At 42.1% G+C, this 27,979-nt stretch overlaps 1 protein-coding gene across 3 annotated transcripts in view; it reads right to left on the bottom strand.

Moving 5' to 3' along the window:
- Positions 1–2,022: 2,022 nt before the first annotated feature.
- rims2a (regulating synaptic membrane exocytosis 2a) overlaps positions 2,023–27,979 on the bottom strand; it is a gene marked incomplete at its 3' end in the record, with an annotated part of 136,647 nt that continues 110,690 nt past the window's right edge. For all 3 annotated transcript variants that reach the window (XM_080426402.1, XM_080426403.1, XM_080426404.1), the window contains 5 exons: positions 4,021–4,162; positions 3,220–3,332; positions 2,918–3,019; positions 2,609–2,748; positions 2,023–2,226 (listed from right to left, as the gene is read on the bottom strand). In XM_080426402.1, coding sequence (XP_080282528.1) covers positions 2,023–2,226; positions 2,609–2,748; positions 2,918–3,019; positions 3,220–3,332; positions 4,021–4,162 — 701 coding nt within the window. The remainder of the gene's footprint in view (positions 2,227–2,608; positions 2,749–2,917; positions 3,020–3,219; positions 3,333–4,020; positions 4,163–27,979) is intronic.

Genomic DNA, 27,979 nt, shown 5'->3' with positions numbered 1-27,979 from the left:
TTTCGTGTGGCAATATCCCTTTGTTGTTTGACCTTGTGGTAAGCTCATCTCCGTTATTCAGTGCCTGTAAAATTTAACTTTTCAGCAACACACAACTTTTTGCATGTTGACCGCCTCTTGATTGGGTATAGACCTCTTCCTGTACCAATACAGATTATTTTTGCATGTTAGTCAACAATACTGAAATACACTTGCAATCACAACTGTTTTGTCAACCTCCATTAATTATAAAATAGTTTCCATGTCACTCTTTTTTTTTTTTTCTCAAAAAGAAAGAAAATCATGATTTTTGGGGGGTGGGGGTGGAATCTTTTTTTTTTCTTTTTTCTTGTCAAAACTTGAATAACCGGTCATAAAAGACCAATAACTAATTTGCTGTAGAATTCAATTTAAGGTGCGGGAGGAAAGTAACGAAGTTGATCATGCACTGTACAAGAAACTGCAAAAACTCCAAATATCATCTTTATCAAAACATGCTGAGTTTACTGTAAGGTGTGCCCAAGCCATGTTGCAGAAAAATCCCTTTTCAACATGCTTGTTAAACAAATCAACTCCAAAATAAAATACATACCGAAACAATACGGAACTGTAAAATAAACAACAGTCCTAAAATCTGGACAATATCAGGGGATTGAACAATGGTAGCAATGAATAATACAATGAATAGTACCCTGGAACAAGGGGAAAAAAAGAGAAACATGTACAATTTGCACATAATGTTTATCTTCATAAGGCTTGTGCCTTTTACAATGAAATAAATAATTTACATTTATTTTCATTACTTTTTGTCACATAAACATTTTCTTTTTGTTAAATAACTCCAAAAAAAATCCTTTAAGTTTCCCTTATCTGCACGTCTGTAAAACACAGACTAATGAATGGTCTAAAGAATGATAAACAATGTGTCTTTTTAATCACGCTGTTGCATTCACTCCCCTTGAAAACCATGCACTAGTGAAATTTATCTTTAAAAATAATATAAATTGTTGAAAATGGCTGATCTGTTTTGTTTGTTTTTCTTCATCTTTTTTTTTTTTTGCAAGTTGCAGCCTCAAGAAAATAAATTTCTTTTTCTTTTCTTTTTAATTCAGCTAAATTATTTTGTCCATGCAAAATAAAATAAAAAATAAAAAAAACTTCCTCATTTTTAATTTCATACAATATATCAACAGAGAAAGAATGGTTGTTAGATCATACAAGTTCATCTTTTTCGTGGGGTTTCTGATCGTTTACTGGATGTTCAGGAGCATCAAAGGTAGTCACTGCAGTATTGCCTTTGATTAACTTAAAAGTCTCTCTGGGTGATCTACCAGTGTGGTTGGATACAGCACATAAACTTATCAGTATCTGGGCCCTACAGTATCTCTGGATGTGTTATTTTTTGGGGGGGGGGGGGTGGGGGGGGAATTGTGTGCACAAGCTGAGACGCACCTCTCCCAAAGTAAAAGGTCTCCAAGGCTCCATCTACACAGCTAGGTCTGTTGGCGTGGCGTGACCAAGCTTCTGGTATAGGAACACTGTCAACCCCTTCAGGTACAAAGTACAATAAGTACACTGACATCAAAGAAAAACGTTCAAATTAAATAAAACCCCCCAAAAATAAATAAATATAAAGGAACATTTATTTTTCATTCAAAAAAAAGAAAGAAAAAAAGAAAAAAGGGCTTCTGTAGAACTCATGAAGCAGTTCCCAGTACATGACCCCCATGGCTTCGAAATTGGATGAAACACCTGGAACTGACAGATTCCTCGTGCTAAGGAGTTCATTCGTTCCAGCTTCCTCCAACAACAACAATAACGACACCTGGCATTTTTCCCCAGGCCTGCCAGGCGCATCACGCGCCGCAACGCGCAAACGTGTGCAACGTTTTTTTTTGCTCAAAAAACACAGGATCACTTTTCAGCACCCCTAGAAACAGGCTCAGAAGACACAACATCAAGCATGCAGTGTAACCGGGGGCGCCGTGACCTGTATATCAGCAACACTGGCTGCTACAACAATGCTACCAGTCCCACACGCTGCTATGATCGAGAGAAACTGTCCAGTGAGGATTGGGAAGCTCTTCTTGTCAGGGGGGCCAGGGTGGGGTCCACCAACGAGGAAGGAGGAAAGAGCTTGAACCAGCCAATCACCATGTTGGACAGGTCCAGATCGTCCAAGAGTATCTGAACTGCTCCCATAAACGATTTATGGTCCATGCGTCCGTAATCTCCCCATACAATGATCTGTGTGTGGAAAAAGTTGAAAATACGTTAATTTTTTTGCCATATTAGCCATAAACACATTTTTTAATTTATGTTCAAACCATTCTTTTGAAAATCCACAATCCAAATCGAGTCCTATTTTCACACATTTTCTAAAATCTTGCTATGGTAATAAACCAGTGAGCATGTTAATAATATGAGGAAATAAGTATCAAAAGCAGTGGTCCCTTGAGGGGGGTTTGAAAGGGACCCTTACAGGTGGTCTGTAACTTATGGGGAGTCCTTGAAATTAAAACATTTGAGAACCACCAATGATCTAAAGTCAAGGCAAAGATCAGTGAATACTTCATTATGTTAACCACTAACAGCTAAACAAAGTTGACCATGTTGCCCCGTTGTTTACCTGTAAAACCTTCCCTCCTGGACTATCCTCAAACGGCAGTTGCTGCTGGTAAAGAGGATCCAAGGTTTTCCTTGCTACTTTTGTTTTCTTTTTGGCTATGCAGGCTCCATTTTCCAAAAGGTAGACCTTTACATATGGTGCTGTGAGGAGAGGAGAAGGACACTTTTTATTGATCTTTAAAAAGCTCAGTTAGAGACATTATATTCTATTTGGCAAATGAATATTCATTTCACAGATACATTATTCATGACATATCCGGCTCAACAAAGTACATTTAAAATGGCAGCCGGGTCGGGTGTTCAGACTCACCTGGCAGTGCCTTGGAACCTGGTTTTCCCACAAGGCCACGGGCTCTAATGACCTCCACCTCTAGTGCTCCTTTCTTGTCCACCATGCCGATCTGGATGTCACCTGAACAACACCATGAAGACACACAGGACACCATCAGCACTGGATCAAGGCTATTTTCATTTTCATATCTGATCCACAAGCTCACAACATATGGGATATTTCGTTTTTTTGAATATTATCACCTATAATGAATTACATGATGTCCAAAATAGGGACACCAGGATGTTGTTGTTTAATAGTAGCAGTCTTTTTTTTCTCACCCATAGGCGGAGTAGCCAACGTTTGACGTCCGACCAGCTGGGCGGGTCCGAGACCGTCCAGGAAGTCGCTGAACTGGGCGTCCGAGGAGAGCCTCACTCCAGGGAAGATGAGACTGGTGGAAAAACAAACAACAACAACCGGTTACCATGACGACAAACATGATGCTTACAAAAACAATTCCTACTATTCTGGGGTTAGGTAAAGGAGAAGACCAAAGCCTACTGAATACTGTACTGAATAGTGAAAATAGCAGATCACGATAACACATTATGAGATGATGTGCTATTTCAGCTATTTCTGAACACATTGAAACATTTAGAAAAAGAATAATATAGTCCAAAAAAAGTCATATGGTGTTTAGTTTCACCTATAATGACATGCCCAAAATAAGGATGCCAGGTTAAAAGTGGTTAATAATATCGTTGCAGGGGTTTGACCATGTTATTCATAAACATAAATCGCCTATAAAACTGTATTTAAAAAAAAGAATAGGGACACGAGGATTGAACTGGTTAAGGCACTGGGCCTCAACGTCAGGTCCAGGGACTACCCGGGGGTCCAAATGGACCGTCACAGGTCTGTACGGAACTAAATGCACAATTGCATAATCCATTTGCACACTCTCTTAGTTAAAATACGACTGAGGATTTCACAGTGCAGACTAGGATCCCAGAGATAAAAAAAAAAAAAGAATCCTCGCAAATGGGGGTCTGTGGCCTAAAGCAGATCAAACTGGGGGTCCTTGAAATGAAAAAATAAAGTTGAGGAAGTTAAGGTAAAGCTCCATGATGTGTCCTTACTTTCCCTCCGAGCTGTAGCTGTTCATGCTGCCGTCGGTGGACTCCCGGCTGGCCTGCCGGGTCATCCTGCTCCTCATCTCCACCGCCAGACCCGTCTCCGTGCTCCTCTGGATGGTACTGCGTAGCTTCTTACCGCCCGCTTCTACAGGGAGGAGGACCAGGAGAGAAGGAGAGAGAGAGAGAGAGAGAGACGAGAGGGAAGCGGAGATTGTCAACGCTGCAGCATAACCACAAATCACTGTCTGACCGGCTCACACGCCACCGATTGACCTTCACCGGGAGATTTATCGGTGACGTGTTTCTTTTGTCTGACAGAAAGAAAAAACACCAACAACTCTAATTGTATTTTTATGTGTATTCATCAAGGTTGTCCTGACTTGACCTCCACCGGGGGATTTATTGTTGACGTGTTTCTATTGTCTGACAGAAGAACACAAAGCCAACACAGAGCTACAGTGTAGCTCTAATAGTATACGTTTTTTTGTGTAGTCGAGTTTGTCCTTCTATTGTATTCGAACGATCACGCCACGTTAAGTTAAGTCACCCCATCCAGCAGGTGCTAATTGAATCATTTCTCCCCCCTTCCTTTGCTGTGTGTGTTTCGTTTGTGTGTTTGGTCATTTAAGTGTGTCAAACCTATTTCCGACAGTATGCATGGAGAGATAGCCAGGTAGACCATTAGTGATCCCACGGGGGGAATTCAGTTGCCAGAGGCAGCATAGCAGTTAAAGTACAGACACAGAGAAGTACTGTAAGATACAGCAAGGGTATAGCGACACAAGTCAAAAGAAGAACATCATCTCAAAAACACCATCGACGACGAAGGATAGTATACCACAGTATACACCTGTATACATACAGTAACCTGCACTATGGAGATACAAAATACACACAATCACAGTGTCATTAGATTACAGTAACCCGCCCTATGCATAAGCAAACACACACACACACAAAAAGCCAGAGCAATCCTCCTCCTGTGTTATGTGCTGCAGCCTGGCTGCCTGCAGGGGCCTCTGGGATATGGAGTCCTAGCTGCTACCTATGACCATCCACTGATCCAAGGTGACAGCTGACGCCATTCATTAGCCCTGCTGCTGCTCATCTGCACCCAGCCTATATCTGACAGCCTCTGTGTGCAGCCACGTGGCACACGCACACACACACACACACACACACACACACGCGCACACACACACGCACGCACGCACGCGCGCACGCACGCACGCACGCACGCACGCACGCACGCACGCACGCACGCACGCACACACACACACACACACACACACACACACACACACACACACACACACACACACACACACACACACACACACACACACACACACACACACACACACACACACACACACACACACACACACACACACACACACACACACACACACACACGCACACATAGGACGATCCAGATAATCCACACTTCCAGGCCAGCTTTCCAGTGCTGCTTTCCAATGCAGAAATTACACAGTTACATTTGTAACTCTGTTAAATTAACTCTAGAGCAGTTTGTCTGCACCAAAAAGTCATACTGTACATACAGAGTGAAACACACGTATGTGCATGCACACACGCACGCAAACTCATGCGTGCGCACATACACACACTCACACTCACGCACACACCCACACTCACACACACACACACACACACACACACACACACACACACACACACACACACACACACACACACACACACACACACACACACACGCACACACACACACACGCACTAACATGACTCGGCACGCATGTGCCCAAAAACATACTGCACATACTGTACTACACACGAGTCCATAAACAATGTTTTGCATGTCCCATTAAACTAGAGGTTAGTAATTGCTTGCTACCTTGAATCAACTTAAGCAGGTCTGTATCAACAGTGCTCTTGATAACTTACATACTTGTCGTGAGAAGTACGTTATAAAGTGAAGTGACCACTGAAGTCATATATAAAACAAACTGGATGTTTAGGTTACATGAACATGTAAGCATTACAGCCGGGTTTACTACAGGTTTTTACTACATGTTTGTATAAAAGGCCTGTAGCAGAATTAGAGCATGGTGCTGTGTTTATACCTCAGATAACATTCATCTCTCCTGCAGAATATTGCATAAGTGACGCTGTATGCAGCGTTAACCACAGCAATTAACTAGTACTTTGAACAGTGGTGGACAAAGTACTCAAGCCCAGTACCTGAGTCAAAGTATAGATACTCCTGGTCAAATATCACTAACCTACAAGTGATATGTATCCAAAAGTACAAATACTCAAGTACAGATAAGCATTATTTTATTTTTTATTTTTTTTACAAATACAATACTCAAGTAAATGTACTTTGTTACTGTCCACCACTGGCTTTGACCAGTAATAGGCAGGCAAGTGAATGACACGGCTGGAGTGCAATTGATAATTTTAGTCGTTTTAATTTCTCTCAGATTGGAGTAATAATCACTGCAGAGGAATTCAATGACTTGACTTGATCTTTGGTTTACCACTTTCCATCCCAGAATGGAATGTAAAAACTCTCATTCATATTGCATCACCTCAGTCCAACCTCCATTTTCACAGTTTCAACGCTCTGGCTTTCTGAGACAGTCAAGTACGTCCTTGAACTGAAGAGAGGAAAGTGAAATGCAACTGTAACATTATCTCAAAGAGAAAGAGTGAGAGAGAGAGAGAGAGAGATGCACCTGTGACATACTATATCTCAGAGAGAGAGAGAGAGAGAGAGAGAGAGAGAGAGAGAGAGAGAGAGAGAGAGAGAGAGAGAGAGAGAAAGGCTGCGTCCTAGTAATCTCAGCTTGGTTTTTCACTGCTCACAATGGAAGAGGCCAACAGTGACGTCTGTAGTGACCTGCAGAGCTGTGGCAAACAGCCGTAAATCCAAAACACTATCAGTGGACATACTGCACTGCTCAACCTCACCAAGAGACTGCAGCCACATTCTACTCTGTGTGGCAGAATACAAACACCAGGTGACATTTAAAATAATCATCATAAAACACAGGGTGATAAATCAATATTGATCAATATTATGTTACTGCATTGCCCATTTCTCGCCTCAGATGTTTCACAATTCATTAGTGTACTGTTTAGGCTGTAAAATAACATTGTGCTGTTTGTTTACATGGCTACCTCGTTGAATACGGCAAAACAACTAAGCGCTGCAGACTGATTAATTAATTGATTGATTGATTCAGGTGCGCTGTCTCCATCGGTCTGTTATTGATAGCGGTGGTTGTTATTGAAAAATAACAGGCCACAGGTTGAATTCAGTGATTGACCAATCAGAATCAAGCGTTCAACCAAGCTGTGTAATAATAATAGTAACATATTTCCAGTCCTATCAATGCGTGGGCCCTATTGTAACATGACTCACATCCTATACTGTAAATGCATGGTCCACATTACAACATGACTCACACCCATGGTCCATATTGTCTGCAAACCCTGACTCAAAACATGACCATCAGCGCAACGATAACTACTGTATGCATGCATGACTGAACCGTCTGTTGATGACCTTCCTGAATAATTGTGACGCTCCATTTCCTTTTAAGCGGCGTGTATAATTGCCTCGCTTTGGAGTCTCCCCCCCCCCCATCCACACTGGCAGATGGGGGTGGGGGGGGGCAATGTGCGGATGAGGGGAGAGCATGATCCTGATTGGATGGCTGAAAGTGGGGTCAAAAATGCTTGGTTCATGTAACTGTACCTATGAACCCAGGTAGACACAGCGGTTTTATGACAACGTTACGTGTTCAGTTGAGCCCCACATGGCGTCATAATGATGGGTGAGCTATTGTTTTGGTCTAGCTCTAGCCAGACAAAATCTAATTTTTGTAAGACAAATTCAGATTTGACCATGTATTTGACATGTACTGTTATCAAACTTATTAATAAAGTATTCAATTAATCAATAAATCAATCAACCATGGGCCCCACTTTGAGAACCACACAAAGTGGTGTGATCATAGGTGTTAATTTAACCAATTTAAGAGTTACAAAATAGTTAAATTAACAATGAGGATTTTACTGTGCAAGTCAAATTTTCAATGTCATCTACAGTAGCTAAACAATGGTTCATTAATACAGTACATTTCGATTTAACAAAATCCTCAAGGGGTCAAGCTAGGTAATGAGGTCATTAGACCAGCACACATCTGTGTGGCAGGTATTCAATGATGCTTAACACCACACAGTAAAATCCTGAGTGTTAACTTAACTCTGAGAGGGTATAAATACTCTCTCAGAGTTACAAATGGATAAATGAACACTGAGGATTTTACTGTGCAGCAACAGCATCAGCAGCGGTCGCCAGGACAACCACAGTCAATACTGTGACGGTCTTTCACTACAACAACAGCAACAACCTGACCTTTCAGGACCTGAAATACAAATACCCCACCCCTCCTTTCTCTGTAAATATACATTTGATGCTACTAAGTTCTCTACCTATATGTATTGTATTGTATTGTATTGTATTGTTTGATTGAGTGATTGATTGCATACTTTAATATTTTGCAAAAGGTACAGAGCTACAGTTATACAATAATGTTAAAGGATAACCCAAAAAGCCCTGAGGGCTCGTTTCCATTGTGGTCCTATGTATTAAATGCAACAAGACATGTATTGTATTGTATTGTATCACTGATGAATTGAGTACAATGGACCACAATGGAAACAAGCCCCCTAGGGCTTGTGTTATCCTTTTAGCATGACCTTTGACTGTACCATCTGTACTGTAAACAATCGTGTTTCAAGTATTCAATCAATCAATCAAAACCCTGAATTCAGTCTCATTGCCAAATTCCTCCTTCTTCACCAACATCCGGGGTATTACTGTATGGAACAGGAGTGTTACTGTATGGAACAGGAGTGTCCCTCCAAACTATTTTCAAAGGGGGCCATTATTTGGAAATATGAAAATACCTTGACTGGATCTCCTGTCATAATATAGCTTTGAACCACAACAAATGCATCGCATTACAACAATGTATTTAAATAACTACAGTGCAACATTGTCTTAAGTTGGAAGTGTAACCTCAGGTTTTCACGTATACGCACTTCATTGCTATTTCTTATTCAAATGGTAGTGTAGCTTAATGTAACCAGTTGTGAAAAGGTCTCTAGAAAAAATAATTATAGAATAAAAAAATGCTTTTCTTTTCCCAGGTTATATTCATAAACACTCCATTGTATACATTTCACATGCCTATACTGGCAGGCCATAAATAATACATATTAGGAAGGAAGCCGTGGGCCATGCATATAAAATCTGCCCTCAAGCCACCTTTGGCACCCGGTCCGGACTTTGCAAATGTCCGGAATAGAACGACTGTAGATCTCCCCTCCTCTACTTTGCTCCGCCATCCAAAGCAGCTGCTGTTGTGTGACAAAATACCACATCTTACCTCCATCGTCTTCATCGAAGGAGTTCATGCATGGGAAGTAGACCGCCAGTGCCTCGAACGAGGCCGAGAGGCTCATCTTGCTCTGGGAGCGCTGCATGCGCATCCCTGGAGCCGGAGCTGCAGCGTTGTTGTGCTGCTGCCTGCCCATCGCTGTTGCGCGGTCGCTGTCCCTCTCTCTCAACGAGATGAATGCAAACGCAAACTATAGGTATCGGTTTGCTTCCAATGGAATATTACAAAATAAAGAATAAAAAGAGATGATAAAAAGTGATAAAAAAGAACCTAATTAGAAGGTAAAATGCCTTGCAGGCCTATTAGCACAACGCTGTGCTGTTAATGTTACTGTAATCCGGTGCTCTGCAGACACTGACTGCGGCTTTGGGAGAAAGAGCTTCTCTGAGAGGCTGTTTCGGTAGCAGTGTTTTCAGAGACGTCTGCTCTGTGCGCTTGATGTCTCTGCTCTCCTCCTCTCCTGCTCTAACATCACACAGGGGGGGATGGGGGGAGGGGGAGGGGGGGGCTGCATCCCTCTGCACCAATCAGAGAGGCTGGTTGCTTAAGGCGTACAGTATACTGTATACCTCGGCTGGCTCTCGGGGCAGAGGAGCTTTACCCAGTGATACATCGCCCTCTTTTCATCACTTCTATCGCCTTATTGCCATGGCACCATGATTTATTTTCCTCCTTTCTGTCTTTGCACGTGCTTTGGCACTTTCTCTCTTCAGCCTACTGCATACAGTTTTATATTTTATTTGTATTTTTTTTTTTTTTTTTTCAGTTGAAAAGCAGTTATTAGGGATTAAAGCAAAAACTAATTATCACGTCTGAAAATGTTTGTGTTGGCGACTGAAACTTTAATCCATGAGTTATTATCGTCGAGCAATACGGTCATACGACAAAGCATAAAGTCACTTTCTCTTCATCGCTGTCTCTTCCTCCTTTCCCAACTTTACCTCTCTGCCACCTATCTTGTCTTATCTGTGTGTCAAAACAAGCTGTCATCAGGTGACAGGTCTGCCAACTGCTCTGCCTCCCTACTGTTATTCCACAGAGAGAGAGAGAGAGAGAGAGAGCATATGTTGGTCACACATAGTTCACGTGCTGTAGTGCAGTGGTTCTCAAACATTTTCATGTCAAGGACCACCAAATTGACACTTATAAACCCCCATTTGAGAAGATACGCCATAAGAGAAGATTTTTACGTTTCTAGCAGTGATTCTCAACCATTTTAATTTCAAGGACCCCCAATTTGACATGCATTAGGCTACGGGCCCCCATTTAATGGCATTTCTATCTCTGGGACCCCAATTGTAAAATCAATGTTAATTTAACTCAGAGAGTGTACAAATGGAACCAAATGGACCCGTTAGGGTCCATTTGGTTCCATTTGTACACCCCTGGGGGTCCCCGGACCCCACTTTGAGAACCAATACTGTAGTGTACCCCACGTCCACAAGACAATCACGCGACCAACGCCCAGCCACAACAACCTACACATGATGAACCCTGCTTAGTTTACACTCCTTTTCTGCAACCGGGGCAGCAGCAGCAACTTCAACCTCTTTAGCTCTTTAGCATCACAGCTTATACTAGGTTAGATAGATAGATAGATAGATAGATAGATAGATAGATAGATAGATAGATAGATAGATAGATAGATAGATAGATAGATAGATAGATAGATAGATAGATAGACAGACCCAGGGTCATTACATCACAAGATACACTGATATTGATACACACGATCACAGTATCGTTATGACATCAATAGAACAGAGAAGATTGAAGCCAGCTACTGTAAACTGTCAGGAGCGCAGACAGCAGAAGACAGTCACGGGGCGAAAAGGTTCGTCATGAACTCGTCGTGGTGGTCCTTGAGATATTGTTTCATGTTCCTGTAGGCCTGACCGCTAGTAGTCGAATAGTCAACTAATTAGTCGAGGGGTGTCTGAGTCGACTGCCAATCTCTTAGTCGAATTATTAAGAAAAAAAATCGACTATACAAATCCTTAGTCTGGGACAGGCCTATGTTCCTGCTATTGGGTTGTTTTAATGGCGCGTGTGTGTGTGTGTGTGTGTGTGTGTGTGTGTGTGTGTGTGTGTGTGTGTGTGTGTGTGTGTGTGTGTGTGTGTGTGTGTGTGTGTGTGTGTGTGTGTGTGTGTGTGTGTGTGTGTGTGTGTGTATGTGTGTGTGAGAGTACTTGAGTCAAAGTATAGATACTTCTGGTCAAATATCACTCAACTACAAGTCATTAAAATGTAGACATTCTCCCCCCCAAAATGTAAGATTTTCTAGAAATGTTCAAAGATGCGACGTGTCGTGAGCTTGTAGATCTGCTAAAAAAAGAAAGAAAATCTGCCTAACAATGATGTCACTGGTAAGCAGGTTTCTGAATTGTCCATGTATAGCCCTCCTATGAGACACAGACCGAGTAGAAGAAAATGGTACCATTTTATCATGAGCATTAATGAGGACCTATGAAGATAGGTTGAAAATAACCTAATAAAGTCGTCCTTTAAGTGCGGTACTCAAAATAAATGTACTTTGTTACTGTCCACCACAGCATGCATCTGAGAGAGCCATCTGCAGTGGTTTGCGTTCAGAATATCTGGCAGAATGGGCACAGGAGCAGGTCAGTTATGGACGGTGTGTGCTATCATAAATATAGCTGTCTCCCTAGTGCTATCTGTCTGCTTAAACCTGTTCTCCGAGAGACAGTCGCAACCTACTTCCACGAAGAAGCCACTGAATACACCGTGTCCGTCTGTGCCGCAGACTTTCATCTGGGTCAACGCTGATAAAGACAACACTTCACATTCGCGAGAAAGAGGGAAATGAGAAAAGTGAACAAAACATCCGTAGCATCACACCAATTAGGTCACCTTTTTATCGGGTCACGTACCGGACGCATGCTTTAGAACAGGATAATGGCTGTTAGATTGGCCAAGATTGGCCAACAATAAGAGAGTATGATTTTCACACATCGCTGCAGAAATCGTTTTTTGCCCATTTGTCGTGATTTCTTTTTGTGCAGAGGGATCTAATCAAAGGTGGTTTCATGTTGTTCTGTCGTTCCTTTTGAGAGAAACTAAACACAAAGCACACCCAGAATTTAGCAATTTAACATTTACAGTGAATTAAATATTTTAACAAAAAAAAAATCTTTCTTCAACTGTGTTGCATGTGTTTCCCTTGTTCTGCTCTTAGCTTCCTGTCTGTATAAATAAAACAATACAAATGAGTCTATTTTGTTTTTACACTTGCAGAATGTATGGAAATCATTTGAACTGACTTATTTTCCCTAAGTACTTCCTGGAACATAAACAATACAGGAGGAAATGTACCCCACGGAGCTCAACTAATGATACAGATAGATAATATGGATGCAGCAAAACACTTTGAGTGAACCACCTGCATAGCTACTGGAGGGAGAAGAATATTTCCCAGTTCTATAGTACTGGATGTATTGTTTTCAGTTTCTGACAGTGTACTGTCACTATAGAGACTCAATGTACTTTTATTACAATGACAATTGGAAGCGAAGCGGGGAATGCATTATAGGACACATGGCGAAAGTACCTGGCACGTGTTGCACCGTCACCCTTCCTGCCACCACAGAGCTAAAGACAGAAAGGTGATGCTAGATGACGCCATGCAGGAGAGCATGGCACGCACGGGTTACAAACAATTACAGTTTCTAAGGAACTTGATATGGCAAATTACTTATAAATATAATATATATATATATATTACATTTTTTTCTGTAAGTTTGATACACGTGAGAACAGGCTAAGGCTATTATGAATGTAAGGGATAATGGGATAATGGGATAAAGGGATGATGGTTTGATCATACTTTAGCGGTCTAAACCCGCACAAAGCCCTTGGGCCAGACGGCATCAGCTGTGTAGGACGCTCGGGTCGAGTGCGGATGATCAGCTGACGCAGAGGCTGTTCCAGCTGTCACTGGACACCAGGTTAGTCCCCATCCTGTGGGAAAGCTCTGTGATCGAGCTGGAGCCCAAAAATAACAGACCCAGGGAATTTAACCACGCGCCTCGGGGTGCTCGGGTGGTGCGCCGGTGTGAAGTACCTGCCCACCTTCGCAGAGTCTGCGGGTTCAAATCCTACGCGGTGCATCCGGTTTGGCCGAGCATTTTTAGATAAGCCGGGTCAGGTCGCTGCACGTACCGACCATTATTAACATCTATGAGCATGTTGAACAGGCTCAGAGCCTGGTGAAAACAGTGCATTCAGTACCATCCAACTCCGCCCGATGGTGAGCAAGTTGGTGGATCTTGGGAGTAAATCCCAAGCTTATTATCTTCTTGGCTGTCAAGTCAGCCACCCCATCGTCTAAAACCATGAACACAGCAGCCCCCCCCCCAGGGTGCGTTTTGTCCCCCATTTTATACACTCTGTAGTGTACACCAATGAATGTGCTTCAGCTCACACTTACTTCAAATGTACAAATGACACAGCACAATTTGCCATGGTTCCTAAAATCTGACATTATATCAGTGGAGGGTTTTGATGGCGATACACCTTGTTTTATGCAGTGTTCAGAGGCCAAGGTCTTGAGGCCAAGGTAAAGAAAATGAAAGAGATGGTCATATGAGAACGAAAAAAATCTTTACAGAAAACACTGCTGAATTACAGTAGTTGAGCAGGTCTCAACTAACACATATCTTGGAGTTGTAACTGATTATCACTTAAAATTCAATGAATATGCATGGAAGAGTCAAAGAAACTACAGCAGAGGCTGTTCTTTCTTACGAAATTGGATCATTTTAGAGTAGACCGTCCTATCCTCCATAATGTTCCACAAATCTGTTCTGTCGTTCGGCCTAGTCTCTCGAGCCAGACTGTTGCCTCCCAGAATTTTCGAATGCTTTCGGCCTGCGACGGAAGTGCTGAAAGTCCCGCCTCCCCCCTGCTTCCGTTTCGTCTTAGCAGTCGCATAAATTATTCCTAAGGTAAGTTTAGTTAGTCGAAGCATATATAGCTTACTGCTTATCAGTAGTATAATAGAGAATATATTTGTACACTATATTTTCATGAACGGAAATGACAAACAGATGACAGCTACCGGAATCGGCTTTCATGGGGTTGTTGTTCCAGACTCTATATAGCATTCGGAGATTGTGGAATAGTAGCCTGGCAACGCAAGACTACGTCGGCCTGATCTCCTCCTCCGGAAACCTGCACGCTCAGCGATCTGCCAAAATGCAGCGCATGATCAAGTCAGCAAGATCATTGGGATCAATCAGGTGTGTACAGGCCAGGGATGTACTTGTACATCAGGATGCGCGCCTCATGCTACAGAAACAGGAGACTTCTGATCTATGGGCCACATGGCTTGGAAACATTGGTTCTCAAGGCTACTAAGTGTGTACAGCAGAACAGCACAATGAGCTTCTTTTTCTTCTTTTTCGTAAGGAAAAACATGTTTTACTCAAGGAGCAGAGCGTCAAACCTGAGGCAGAGAAGGAGAACAACAAGGAACAGAAAATAATTTGTGCCGGCAGCAATCACATTGCTAAAAGGTTATATATACCTTGAAGTATTGGCACATGTGACACAATTAAGCCAGTCATCAGAGAATGCAGATAGCAGATATACAGATATACAAGCTCTAGCTATAGCAGATATACAAGCTCATAGCGCGGCACTCGGTGCCGCGCCATGAGCTTGTATATCTGCAATTTTTGAATAGCCAAAGAAATCTTAAAAACGACCCGGATGCGTTCCCGGTCTTAAAGGGTTAATCAGTAGTGTAATTGTCTCCGCCAGGCCGAAAGGCATGGCGAGAGAGTATGTTTTACCCCCTGTCCGTCCGTACGTCCGTCCGTCCGTCCGTCCGTGTGTCCGTCCTGTCCGTCCGTTAGCAGATAATCTCTGGCACCGTTGGCCCGGCCGCTGCGAAACTGTGCACGCACACTCCCTGGATGCCAACTCAGAACCTCTGGCCCAAATTTTTCAGATTGGCCGTTTATAGCGCCACCAGGAGGCCGATATGTGCAAAACACATTTATTGATACTACTGTGCTCCTACAGATTTTGTCCAAACATCACACAAATCGGTACACAGTATCTCTATAGTCATGTGATCAACACGGATTTATCCGATTTCCCATATTCCATCCTGATTGCCTAAGATTGGCTTCCAAAGTTTGCAGGATTGTTCCGTTTTTAACAAAATGCCTCAAATCATTGCGATTTCCGTGAAATTTCACACGCACATTTCTATTAGGCCGACGAAGAAATGCCACCCTTTTCACATTGGCCTGTTATAGCGCCACCAGCAGGTCTAATTCTGCAAACATATTTTTGGAACAAAATGCCTCAAATCATGAATGCAGTGTCCGATTGCAGTGAAAAGCCCTTGAACAAATGGCACCCTTTTCACATTGGCCTATTATAGCGCCACCAGGAGGCCACAATAACGTACCTGACCTGGCGGAGACCTGTGCTCTGAGGAGCACTTTTTCTAGTTACTATAGTAATATTATTATTATTATTAATAAACTTTCTCACAGATTAAAATAATAAGTATATGTTATATTGAGTAGGAGTTTTAAAAGAGAGGCTCTGTGGCTCCAAGGTTTTACATAAACGTCCCATAATCTGATTCCACTAATTCAGTAGTTACCACAATGATCAAATTGGGACAGGATGTTATTTCATGCCCTGTTTCATCTCTTGACGTTTCCCCACTTAATTAATTAATTAGAAAATAGCCTATATATCTACAAGCTCACAACGCATCTCACCACAATGCAGACTGACCGTTGTGTTGCTATTTTCTTTCAGCACTATTTTCCAAAAAAAAAAATTATTTATTTTGGCCTATAATAAAGTGGTTAATGTACCAATATCAAGTTAAAAAACATTGGTCTCATACCAGAGGCAGCAGTCTACTGCATTTTACTTTGGGGGGCAATGATATGACAAGGGTTTTACATTCCCCGTTATGGAGAATCTTCATTTTAGGCCAGACGACTAGACTCAACAACAAAAGGACGACCAAGAACGGCGTCATCATGTCCTCAGGGCGTCATGTCCTGCATGCTTAACGCACATAGGGTACTTTTCCACAGTTTACTACGTGATATCTGGTCTGGATCAATAACACAGCCCCTCACACTTTACCAAAACAATGACCAAATGGAGAGGGTAGAGTAGCTTTCCAGAGAGTACAGGGTAGTTTTCCCGTAAAGGGTCCGTTTAGACCCCTGGGTGGTCCCCCAAACACGATATTGAGTACTACCAGGGTACTACATGATATCTTGGTCTGGCAGTGGCCCCTCCCTCACACTTACCAAACGTGTGAGAGTGACCAAACGACTGGGAAACACTAGCACCTCATACAGCAGGAATGTGAGGAATGCTGCTCATTCCTGAAGCAACAACTAGAAGACAGCATCATATTCCCAGAAGTCCCAAGTACTGTCCGTTACTGGGCCGGTACAGATCACATGGGGGGGGGGGGGGGCCGGGGGGGGTCTTTGGGAACCGTGCCTGATTGATGAGATGAGGCGAGGGCCAAGCGTCACACAGTGACTCTGCTTCTACTAACTCTAAACACAGCCTGATGGAGGGCCCCTCACCCTGGCACACACACACACACACGCACGCACACACGCACGCACGCAACGCACGCGCACGTGCACGCGCACTCACACACACACGCACACGCACGCGCACGCGCACACGCACACGCAAACACACACACACACACACACACAGTACTTCAGTCAAAAGTATAGAAACTCCTGGTCAAATATTACTCAACATAATACTTAACAATATTTTGTGCCAGGGCCAGATTTGTGTTGTTAAAACGTTTAAAAATATATATTTTAAAAAATGTCAATTTAAAAAAAACGAAAATAGCAGATCTACAAGCTCACCACGCGTCGCATCGCGACACGTGGTGAGCTTGTAGATCTGCTATTTTGAAATATCCGATGCATATAGGTTTAAAGTGCTGCATGTGGCCTACAGTATAGTCGCTTCTTTCGGGCTTGTTTTCATAGACCAACACTGTCTGTGTTTATATTCCCTGCCACCTGCCTGCCTTGATGCACAACAGTGCACTTACTCTGGAAGTACAGCTTCCACTTGTCCTTTGGCTCTATGCAGGACAGGACTCCTGCCATCCTCCATTGTTACCAAAGCAGAACCACTTCAATGGGCATGTTATTGTTGGAGGGACCCAAAGCAGAGCTCATACTGTTACACGTGTAACAACATCCTTATTCTGGGCATGTCACAATAGGCGAACCAATGACAAAAATAGATCATTTGGCAGAAGTAAAATAATATTTTGGTGAACGTGCTGCGATAATAGAAGAACATTCAGCGGGAAATAGAACATTCAACGAAAATAGACATTTTAGACACACGTTGCAATGCGACACGTGAGCTTCTAGATCGGACTATTTTCGTTTGTGTCACAGTTCCGTTCAGTTCAGTTCCGTCACGCAAAGGCTCACTAGGGTCCATACTGTACATCACCGTGATGTCAAATGCATTCACACGGTGACACACGGTGTCCACTTCACACCTCCATGGAAAGGTGCGAGGTAAGAGTAGCACGTGTGAAACGTGTTGTAGAAAGAGGCTTAACTCAGAGCCGGCTGAGAGAACTCTGTGTGCCATTGGCCTTGACAACCTCCTCCTTGAGGTACAGTATGTGAATGGTGTCTAAAAACAACTGACAGATGGAGCACAAGAGAGAGAGAGAGAGAGAGAGAGAGAGAGAGAGAGAGAGAGAGAGAGAGAGAGAGAGAGAGGTGGGGAGGGTTATGGGGGCTGGCAGGATCTCAATGTTACCCAATGTTGCTAAAAAGGTGACAGCTGTACTGAGCATAGATCATTTGTAGTACATTTAACTTAATCATAATATTGCGACGCAACGTGTTGTGAGCAGGTAGATCAGTTATTTTTTTATTTAAACATTTTTTTTTCTTTTGAAAGGAACCAGATCCATGTGTAAAAAAACAGTTGAGTTTTTTACACGTGGATCTGAAAAAGAATAAGTCTGTCTGTGTGTCTCTCCGGAGCTAATCTAGCAAACCTCTGGACCAATCGGAGACACATTTCTCGTGCACAGTCTCACTAGGCTAATGCAGAATCCCACTTTTTGTTCACATACTGCATGTTCTACACTTCTTTTGACCATACTGTAATATTGAAACAAAACTGGGTCCAATCAATATTACAGTACAGTGACAGTCAAAAGAAACTGTGTGACAAAGCAAAAACACTGTTCCCGTGCTTGTGAACTAAACACAAATACTGTATTGTATGTCACTGACCGTGGTGTGATTATTTCTCATTGTCAAAAAGAGGAAACGGGCCACACATCACGACCGTGCGGGACAATAATCACGAGCACAGACACAGAGCATGACTCAGCTGACCAGAGACAAGCCTTTTCACATCACGTCTCTCTCGGCTCTCTATCACCGACCACTCACTCACTCACGAGTGGAATTGTCACAGTACAAAGACACAACACTCAGAGGAGGAAGGACATAATATATCTGGGAGCTTTGTGAACATAAAATAGCGTGAGAAACCTATGGTAAATGGTGCATTTATAAAGCGCCTTTATCCAAAGCGCTTAACAATGCGCTTTACAATGTGCATTACATTCACCCACTCACACAGGTTCACACACCGACGGCGGACGAAACCAAGCAAGGCACCACATGTCACACATCAGGCAACAAAGTACAACTGGGTTTATAAGCTGAGTCAACTACAGTGCTGTAGTTTAGATTGTAGAGCTGTTGAGTGATAAAGCACAGCGCTCTCTCTACAAACACAACAGATCCACATGACAATTTATTAGCAAGTAAGTAAAAGTACAAAAGTATTGGCATCAACGACATAGACGTCTATTTTTGAAAAGTCGATGCATAAAACTTCTTAATCTTAATTGATTAATGTGTGTTTTGTAATAATAATCTGAAAATTAACTAGCCACGTAAGTTTCCAAATAACTAGTGGAGTAAAAAGTACAATATTTGCCTCTGAGATGTAGCATCTCTGTAGCAGATTGTATGTCGAAAACTGTTACTTCACTTTAAATGAATTCAAAAACAGCTAAAATAGCTGATCTACACGCTCACACCGCATCACATGTTCTGCTACTTCTGTGTGACACTGAAGTATGACGAAGTAGGGAATTAATTTATGGAGAAAAAAAAACATGGAAATATTTAGATATGAGGTTTCTGCCCGACAGCAAACTGAAATCAGACCACACACACACACACACACACACACACACACACACACACACACACACACACACACACACACACACACACACACACACACACACACACACACACACACACACACACACACACACACACACACACACACACACACACACACACACACACTGCTCTGAGAGTTGAGAAATGGGAGCAAGTGTGACTTCAGCATTATGCAGAGCAGAGCTCTGCACTGACTCTTGCAGGTTATGTAAATTATTGAAAGTTTCCTTGCTCTACTTTAGGAAAGTTAAACAAAGACCTAGCCTACTTCAGCGATGACGTGAGTGATCACATACTGTATGAATACATGAGTTACAGTGACAAAGATTGTGCCTGATGAGGTTTTTGTCAAATGATACAAAGTAGTGACACACATTCAAAACCGTCTAGCCAGGAGCTACTGTAGACTGAGCTCCTGGCTAGACAATAACTAGAAAAGTGTCTCCGCCTGGCCGGGTTGTCTACCCAGGGCCTGCAAACTTTGGAAGTCAGTCTGGAACTGGAATGGTCCACACACGGTAGCTCCCTTAAGTGCAATTTATTGGCGCATCCACGTTTAATGCATTGTGATGTAGAGCCTTTATGCTCGACGTAAGACCCTTAAGTAAGCATTAGGAACGGAGTGGGAGCTCAACCTGTCGTACGTTTACCGTACGTCCAGCAACAATACCCCTCAACTCTAGGGACTTCCCTCCAGAGGATGAATAGGTATATAATAGCCTCTACGTACGTCAATCCCCATCTCTGTGTAGTATGTTCTGGCCTAGCTGTAATTGTTACTTGTGGATGGTTCAAATTGCATTTAAGGGAGCAACAGTGTGTGTTTTGTTTTATTGATGGGTTTATTGACTCTTTGACACCTTGTGACACTGATGAATCAATCACATGTTACAGGATTCTGAGGCAGCACCTGATAATGTTTTGTGGGTTGTGTGATGGGACGCGTTGTGAGCTTGTAGATATGCTATTTTCAAAAGATTTGTAGGTATACATTTTAGACTTGCGAAATGGGACATTCTGCATATTGAGAACTTTCACGTTTGGTCCTTTAAGTATATTTTGATGCCAATGCTTCTGTACTTTAACTCAAGTACATTTTGAATACCGGACTTTCACTTGTAACATTCGAGTATTTCTACATTGCAGTATTGATACTCTTACTTAAGTAAAATAAAAAAAAGTGAGTACTTTTTTCCACCACTGCTGAACACTCCATGGCTGTATGGATTGTGCACATCATGTAAATAAACTGGACCAGAAGTACCACAGCACCTTAATGCTACTGTAACAAGAGGCAACCAATGAGCTTACATGTCCTCTCTCTTTCATCACAACAACATGAAGTGCTGCCAAAAAGTGAGTAAGGGGCAGGTTGCCAGCAGGTGAGGCGTGGCCTGGCATCGACCAATCAGCCGAGTCATTGTTCGGCCACTCACAACTCACATGCCGTGCAGCCCGGGTCAACGTGCTTGTCAAGTGTTGCTATGGCTACAGTGTAATTACACCCATTTTCACAGAAATCGAAAAACCTAAATGTCCTCTTGTGCTTTTATTGTGACAGAGAGGGGAAAGAGAGGGGCCCCATCAAAACAAGAACATTAATTTATTTTTTTCGGGTTGTTCAAAGTACAGACAGTACAGTGTCTACCAGGGAGAGCTTTTCAAAGTACCCAGCTGCTTTGAAAAACATTCATTTAATTTTCGAGAACTCACTCATGTCTGTGATGAACCCTGCTTAAAAGGTACGTGACTCATTATTAACTCAATTGCTCACCCACTCGTAGAGAAGATGCACTGTATACGAGTTACAGAATAAGTCCCCATCGTCTTTTCCGGCTAGTAAGGAGAAGTAGGCCTACTGTATATGTGTCAGCATCAACTAACCCAGAAAAGAGACATTCTGTGCACTTGGTGAATCAAGTTTTGTAAATAAATCTATCAATCTGTGTTTTTTTTAAGCCATTGTTGTCTTGTCTCCTCAACAGCCACCATAACCGCAACCGTCCCTCTCTAGCTATTAGCTATCAATTGTCTCAGTCTAGCGGGTGCAGCAAACGTTACCACGATCATGACTGTTCTATTGTTTTAACTATGGCAGCGGTCACTTTAACCCATTTAGACCTGGAACGCAGCTTATTCAAAAATTATTATTTTTATCTTGAAAATTATTTAAAAAAAAATATCTTTCAATTAGTTTTTGGTAAAAAAAAGAATAACTGGCCTCAGGTCTAAATGGGTTAATCCAAAGAGCAGCCAATAAGACAGGAGACATACATAATTATGCATGGGCACACAATTTACAAAGTGTGGCCCGAGACGACAAGTGCAAAGCCCCATGCGGAGTAAAATCACCAGGCATTCTGTGTTAAGATGAACTGGTAGATGAAATCAAAATGCAGCTCCACGTCCATGCAAATGTGTTGTTCACTGCAGAGATGGTTGATCAAAATTCAGCAGGCCTGATTTATACTTTATGTCCAGTGGTGAAAAAAAGGTGATCTACAAGCAGATCTACTACAGGCTCACAATACATCGCAATGCAACACATTGTGGGCTTGTAGATCGTCTATTTTCGGTGCGGGATACCTTTTTGTACGACAATGTGTAAATCAGGCTTCGCATCTATACTGTACCTTTTTGTGAATGACTGTGATGGAACAGAGCTGGGGCATTATTTGGGCTGCCAGGGGACGTCACTTGCCACCTCATAGCTTTCGCAGTTTACCTCTAAATTCAGGTATTTTACTCATATTTCCTCCATCTCTGAATGATCTTAAAGATGGAGGATAGATTAATCTGATAGACACTTATAGACACTTGTTTTCTTTCTGCAACCACACATTAATTCATCACTTTAAAACTGGCCTCCCTGTCTCACTCACCAAAATGCATAGTCAACCAATTGACTTCTTGGGGTGAGACAGTGTTGATTTGGGGCATGTCATTACAGGCACAGTCATTTTCCCAAAATAGCCAAATCTACAAGCTCACTTGTAGATTTGTAGATTGGCTATTTTATTCTGGTCTTTTTTTGCCCCTCTGTAGCATTTTATGAAAAGATGCCTTTTTATGCATTTTATGAAAAGATGCCTTTTTATGCATTTTATGAAAAGATGCCTTTTTATGCATTTTATGAAAAGATGCCTTTTTATGCATTTTATGAAAAGATGGAACAGAGCGAGGGACAATAGAGAGAGAGAGAGAGAGAGAGAGAGAGAGAGAGAGAGAGAGAGAGAGAGAGAGAGAGAGAGAGAGAGGTGTTGGATGAGGGACGCTGGGATGGTGAGAAGAGAAGGGATATAAAAAGACGTGTATAGGGAAAGAAAAGAAGAGAAAAGAGGAGAGTAGAGGGGCCAGGTGACATAAAAAAGAGAGCAGGGGAGGGATGGGATGGGATGGGATGGGATGGGGGGAGTAGGACAGGGATTTGTATTTTTAACCCTTTAAGACCGGGAACACTGTGTCATTTTAAGATTTCTTTGGGCTATTCAAAAATAGCAGATCTACAATGCCGCGCTATGAACTTGTAGATCTGCTGTTTTTTGAAAAATAGTGAAAATTTGTGCAAATCTTTGAATATATATTTTTTAAAGCGAACATTTTTTTACTCTGTTATAACTTCTGGGGGTCCCTGGAACAAAATATTTTGAGATGGGGGGGTCCACGGCCCAAATAGATACAAAAAAAAACAACTTAGGATTTAGAAGACAGTTGCAGAATCCCCCAGAACCAAAGATTTGAGTTACAAACGTTCACTTTATAAAATATATATTCAAAGATTTGCACACATTTTCAAGTTTTTTTTTCTTAAAAAATAGCAGATCTACAAGCTCATAGCGCGGCACTCGGTGCCGCGCTATGAGCTTGTAGATCTGCTATTTTTGAGTAGCCCAAAGAAATCTAAAAAATGACACACAGATGCGTTCCCAGGTCTTAATGGGTTAATGGGGGTTGGGGGCAGTGCGCGGTACCTGCGCGGTACAGCACTGTACCTGCGCGGTACAGTGCGCGGTACCTCCATGCATCATCCCAGAGAGCAGCGTGTCGGCTGCCCGGTCCCCAGGCGATTAATTAGGCAACAGCAGCGAGGGATACAGAGGAGAGAGCTGCTGATAGGAGGCTACCTAGTTCCTACACACACACCATGATGATGGATCACCACTGGGCTGGAAGCTCAAAGTTCAGCTATTTTACCTCATACAAAGACACTTAGTCTGGGGACAGATCTACTGTACGTCAGGTGTGTGTACTGTACGTGGACGGAGGAGGGGGAGGAGGAGGCGGCTGTGTAACAACAACGTTGTACCTACTGTACTGTACACACGGTACTGTTTTATGGGGAATGGTTAAATGGCGATAAACGTGAGAAAGTGTAGCAGGTTGTGGTTTGTGTGCCATTTGGAGAAAGTTTCCAGCTCTTTTTGAAGAAACAAAATAAATCGGGGCGCTCTTGAGCAAAAGGGGAAAGGTGTGGCTTTAAACATGTTTTTTTCAAAACAGTGAAGCCTACAGAGGGGAAAAATAAAACACAGAGGAGGGCAAAACTGAGTGATCTCATACACAACTGCAATGGTGGGAGTTCAAACTAGCAGACCACAGCAATAAACAACCTCCCAGGAGGGCTGCAGATCGAAGGTATTGAAAAGGAAAATTTCAGAGGATCGTGAAAGATTTCCCCGTAGCACTAGCCAGCATTCTGATAATGACTAGAGAGCTAGAGCGATAGATTGGTCTGGCCGATAGCGATATATTGGCCATTATTATAGTTATTTAGCCTTTGCATACTGATTTCTAAGCAGTGTTGGGTAGTAATAATATATTACTGTAATATTATTACTTTTCCCAGTAACGAGTAAAGTAAGGTATTATTCTGCCAAAACAGTAATATAATACCATATTACTCGGTCAAAAAAGGCCTCGTTACTCGTTACTGATGACGAGCGTCTTTTTTTTGCTCATTCATTCATTTACTCTCTCTCCGTCTCTCGTAGAGGCAAGTTGTCGCATCATGCAAAAATAGAGTAGATCTACAAGCTATCAACCTACGTCAACAGAGATGCTTTTTAGCTTGTAGATCAGTTATTTTTAGCACGCAGCCTGCGCACAGTTATGTCGTAGCGCATGACCCGCATGCGAACGCTGCGTCGTGTTTTTCTCCGCCGTCTTCAACTTCAAAAAGCTCTCAAACTTCTATTTTGAGGCACAGAATTTACTTATAAGATATCGTTCGGATAGAATTTAGTTGTTTAACTTCATATATATGGTCAATTAATCATGACAGAGCCTATTTAAAAATAAAAATTCAGAGAACCGGCAGGGCCAGGTAGTGACACGCATTGTATCCGAATAAAGCAACCTATTTTCGGCATGGCCCTTTCAGAAGTCCCCCTGCGTCACTTGTCTGGTGGTCGGGAAACGAACTGCTGATGAGGAGAGGAAACAGTGTTCCTCTCCTCTTCTCTCCTCTATATCATTGGTTCTCAAAGTGGGGTCCAGGGACCCCCAGGGGTCCTTGAGTGAGTTCCAGGGGGTCCCCAGCTAAATGATAGATTAGGCACCAAATGGACCCTTATGGGTCTGTAACTCTGAGAGTATACAAATGGTTATAGGTCCATTAGGTTAGGGTCCATTTGGTTCCATTTGTACACTCTCAGAGTTAAATTGACATAGATTTTACAATATAAATTGCGGTCCAAGTGATAGAAATGCCATTAAATGGGGGTCTGCAGCCCTAATGCATGTCAAACTGGGGGTCCTTGAAATTAAAATGGTTGAGAATCACTGCTAGAGCCGTAAAAAATCTTCTCTTATGGGGGTCCCTGGCATATCTTTTGAAATGGGGATCCGCGGACTAATAAGTGTCAATTTGGGGGTCCTTGACATGAAAATGTTTGAGAACCACTGCTCTATATCTCCTCTCCTCTCTCCTCCCCCCCTTGCACTTTGGCTAATTAATATTGACTGGTGTAAGATATGTTGAAAAGGTTAAGAAATGTTCAAAAAGTTTACTTTGTTGTTTCAGTTTTTGAGAGGCTGCAGCCAGTGTGTGCAGTTCAGATTGATGTTGTTCCTGTAAGGATAATTATTGTTCCAATTCCAAATATGGAATTTGCAGCAGCAAAATACTTAAAGGGATAAAGAATGTTGACTGTTTTCTATTTTTCCATTAAATTGGATTCAGTTCTAAAAGGCAAAAAACTGTACACGTCTTTTCTTTTGCGGGGGGCGCGGGGAAAGTAATATAAAGTAATACGTAATATATTACTCTTGATTCCAAGTAATAAGTAGTAACATATTACTCTCCTAAGTAATATAGCCCAACACTGTTTCTAAGTAAGTATAATTAAGCCCTATTCAAAAGCTTTAAAGGTTTTTTGGTTAGAACAAAAGGTTTTTTGTAAAAGGTTAAAGCTCTATATTCTGATAGTAATCATTGCTATAGAATGTTTGTTCAGTCACAGGAGTCTCCCTGTCTCTTCAGTTCTTTAATAAACAGAAAATACATTTTCAGGTAGGTGACAAAATGTCAGCCAATGAGGAGAGAGTACCCATTTATCAGCATAATGTTTTATAGTGGTCCAGTTCCAATTTTGACTGCTCCTTTATCTGTGTCATCACTTCCAATTTCACTAGTTTAATCTGTATCCTGATTCCTTGTAACTTGTAACTAAAGTTTTCAAATAATTGTAGTTAAAGGAGGAGTTCACCCAAAAAATTACTTATTTTCTATCAATTACACACCCCATGAAGCCTTGATTTCGTGGATTTTTTTTTGTTTTTGTGGCATTCCTAAGACAATAATTTGATGACCGTGTGTATTTCCGGTAGGAGACACAAATAATCTACTTTGTGTCTCCTACCGGATACATTAGCCGGTAGGAGACGGGAATCAAATTATTAGCTTAGGAATGCGACAAAAACAAAAAGGAATCCATGGATTCAAGGCTTCATAGGGTGTGCAATTGATAGAAAATAAATCATTTTTTGGGTGAACTCCTCCTTTAAGTAAAAAGCACAATATTATATCGTGTAAGAGTTATATAAGAGTTAGAAGTTTAAAGTATTGAAAAATGGACATGGACAAAGTAAGAGTACCTCATGGGTCTGCAGAAGACCCATGATAATGTGAATTCACGCAACCGGGATGGTTTTTACCACGCTATGCATTTTCTGTACCAAATTAATAATTGAAAGAAACCCAGAAAGTGGTGAGCCTCAGCACCGTCGCACACCCACAGTTAGAGAGCATTTTAATGACCAAAATCTATAGGACTGCAGTACAAAGGCACAGGCACTGGGGGGAATGGGGTGGACCAATGCCTCTGCTTTTGATATCCTTCCCTGGTCACTCATTTTTATTGCTGGTGGGGATATGTTTTATCCCTGTTTCTGACTAGACTGAATTAAATACGTGCTTTTCCTTTTGGGAAAAGTAGACTGGTAGATATTTATTTATTTGTTTGATTATATCACAATTTAATTAAAGAGACCTGCAAGCTCTCTTGCTATTTTATCAAAGACAGAAATAGGGCTGAAGTGGTCATACTGTGCCGGTATATGAGCAGTCCTCCATCTCTATCCACGACAGGGTGAATGAAAACCTCACAACCAAGGTTATTACTGTATAGTTTATCATTTTTCATTCGTTTCTGTTTTAATTAAATTTTGTCTTCACGTCTTCAGTTTCAGTTAATAGTTTCAATTAGTTTGTAACCTGGGTTTGCTCATTTAGTTTAGTTCTTATGGGTAGATGCTCGGCTGAATGCGCTCCAGCTGGATGCAAAAGGCACTGAGAGAATCAATCTTTTTGCATCTTGCACCTACAGCAGATAACTACTCCTCTGTGTGTGTGTGTGTGTGTGTGTGTGTGTGTGTGTGTGTGTGTGTGTGTGTGTGTGTGTGTGTGTGTGTGTGTGTGTGTGTGTGTGTGTGTGTGTGTGTGTGTGTGTGTGTGCGCGTGTGCGTGTGCGTGTGTGGCTAGAGCAATGCTGTAAGTGTAAATATGATCACAATGTACCAACAACCACACATCACAAATGGTGCGCCGCTTTGCAATATCTACTATAAAAGGTTTTTGAACAGCAGGAAAATAGCCCATACTGCATCCTCAGCACATTTTCTTGTATGTCAACTGAAGTGTCACAGTGAAAATATATAGCACAAATAACACATGCAAACCTCCCTGGAAATAACAGGACATCGCATGTCTCGTTTATCATTCAC

This window comes from Gymnoscopelus braueri, assembly GCF_963280865.1.
Source record: "Gymnoscopelus braueri genome assembly, chromosome: 4".
Classification (NCBI taxonomy): Eukaryota; Metazoa; Chordata; class Actinopteri; order Myctophiformes; family Myctophidae; genus Gymnoscopelus; species Gymnoscopelus braueri.
Note: the sequence above shows the minus strand (reverse complement) of the source record. Positions and strands in the feature narration are given on the sequence as shown.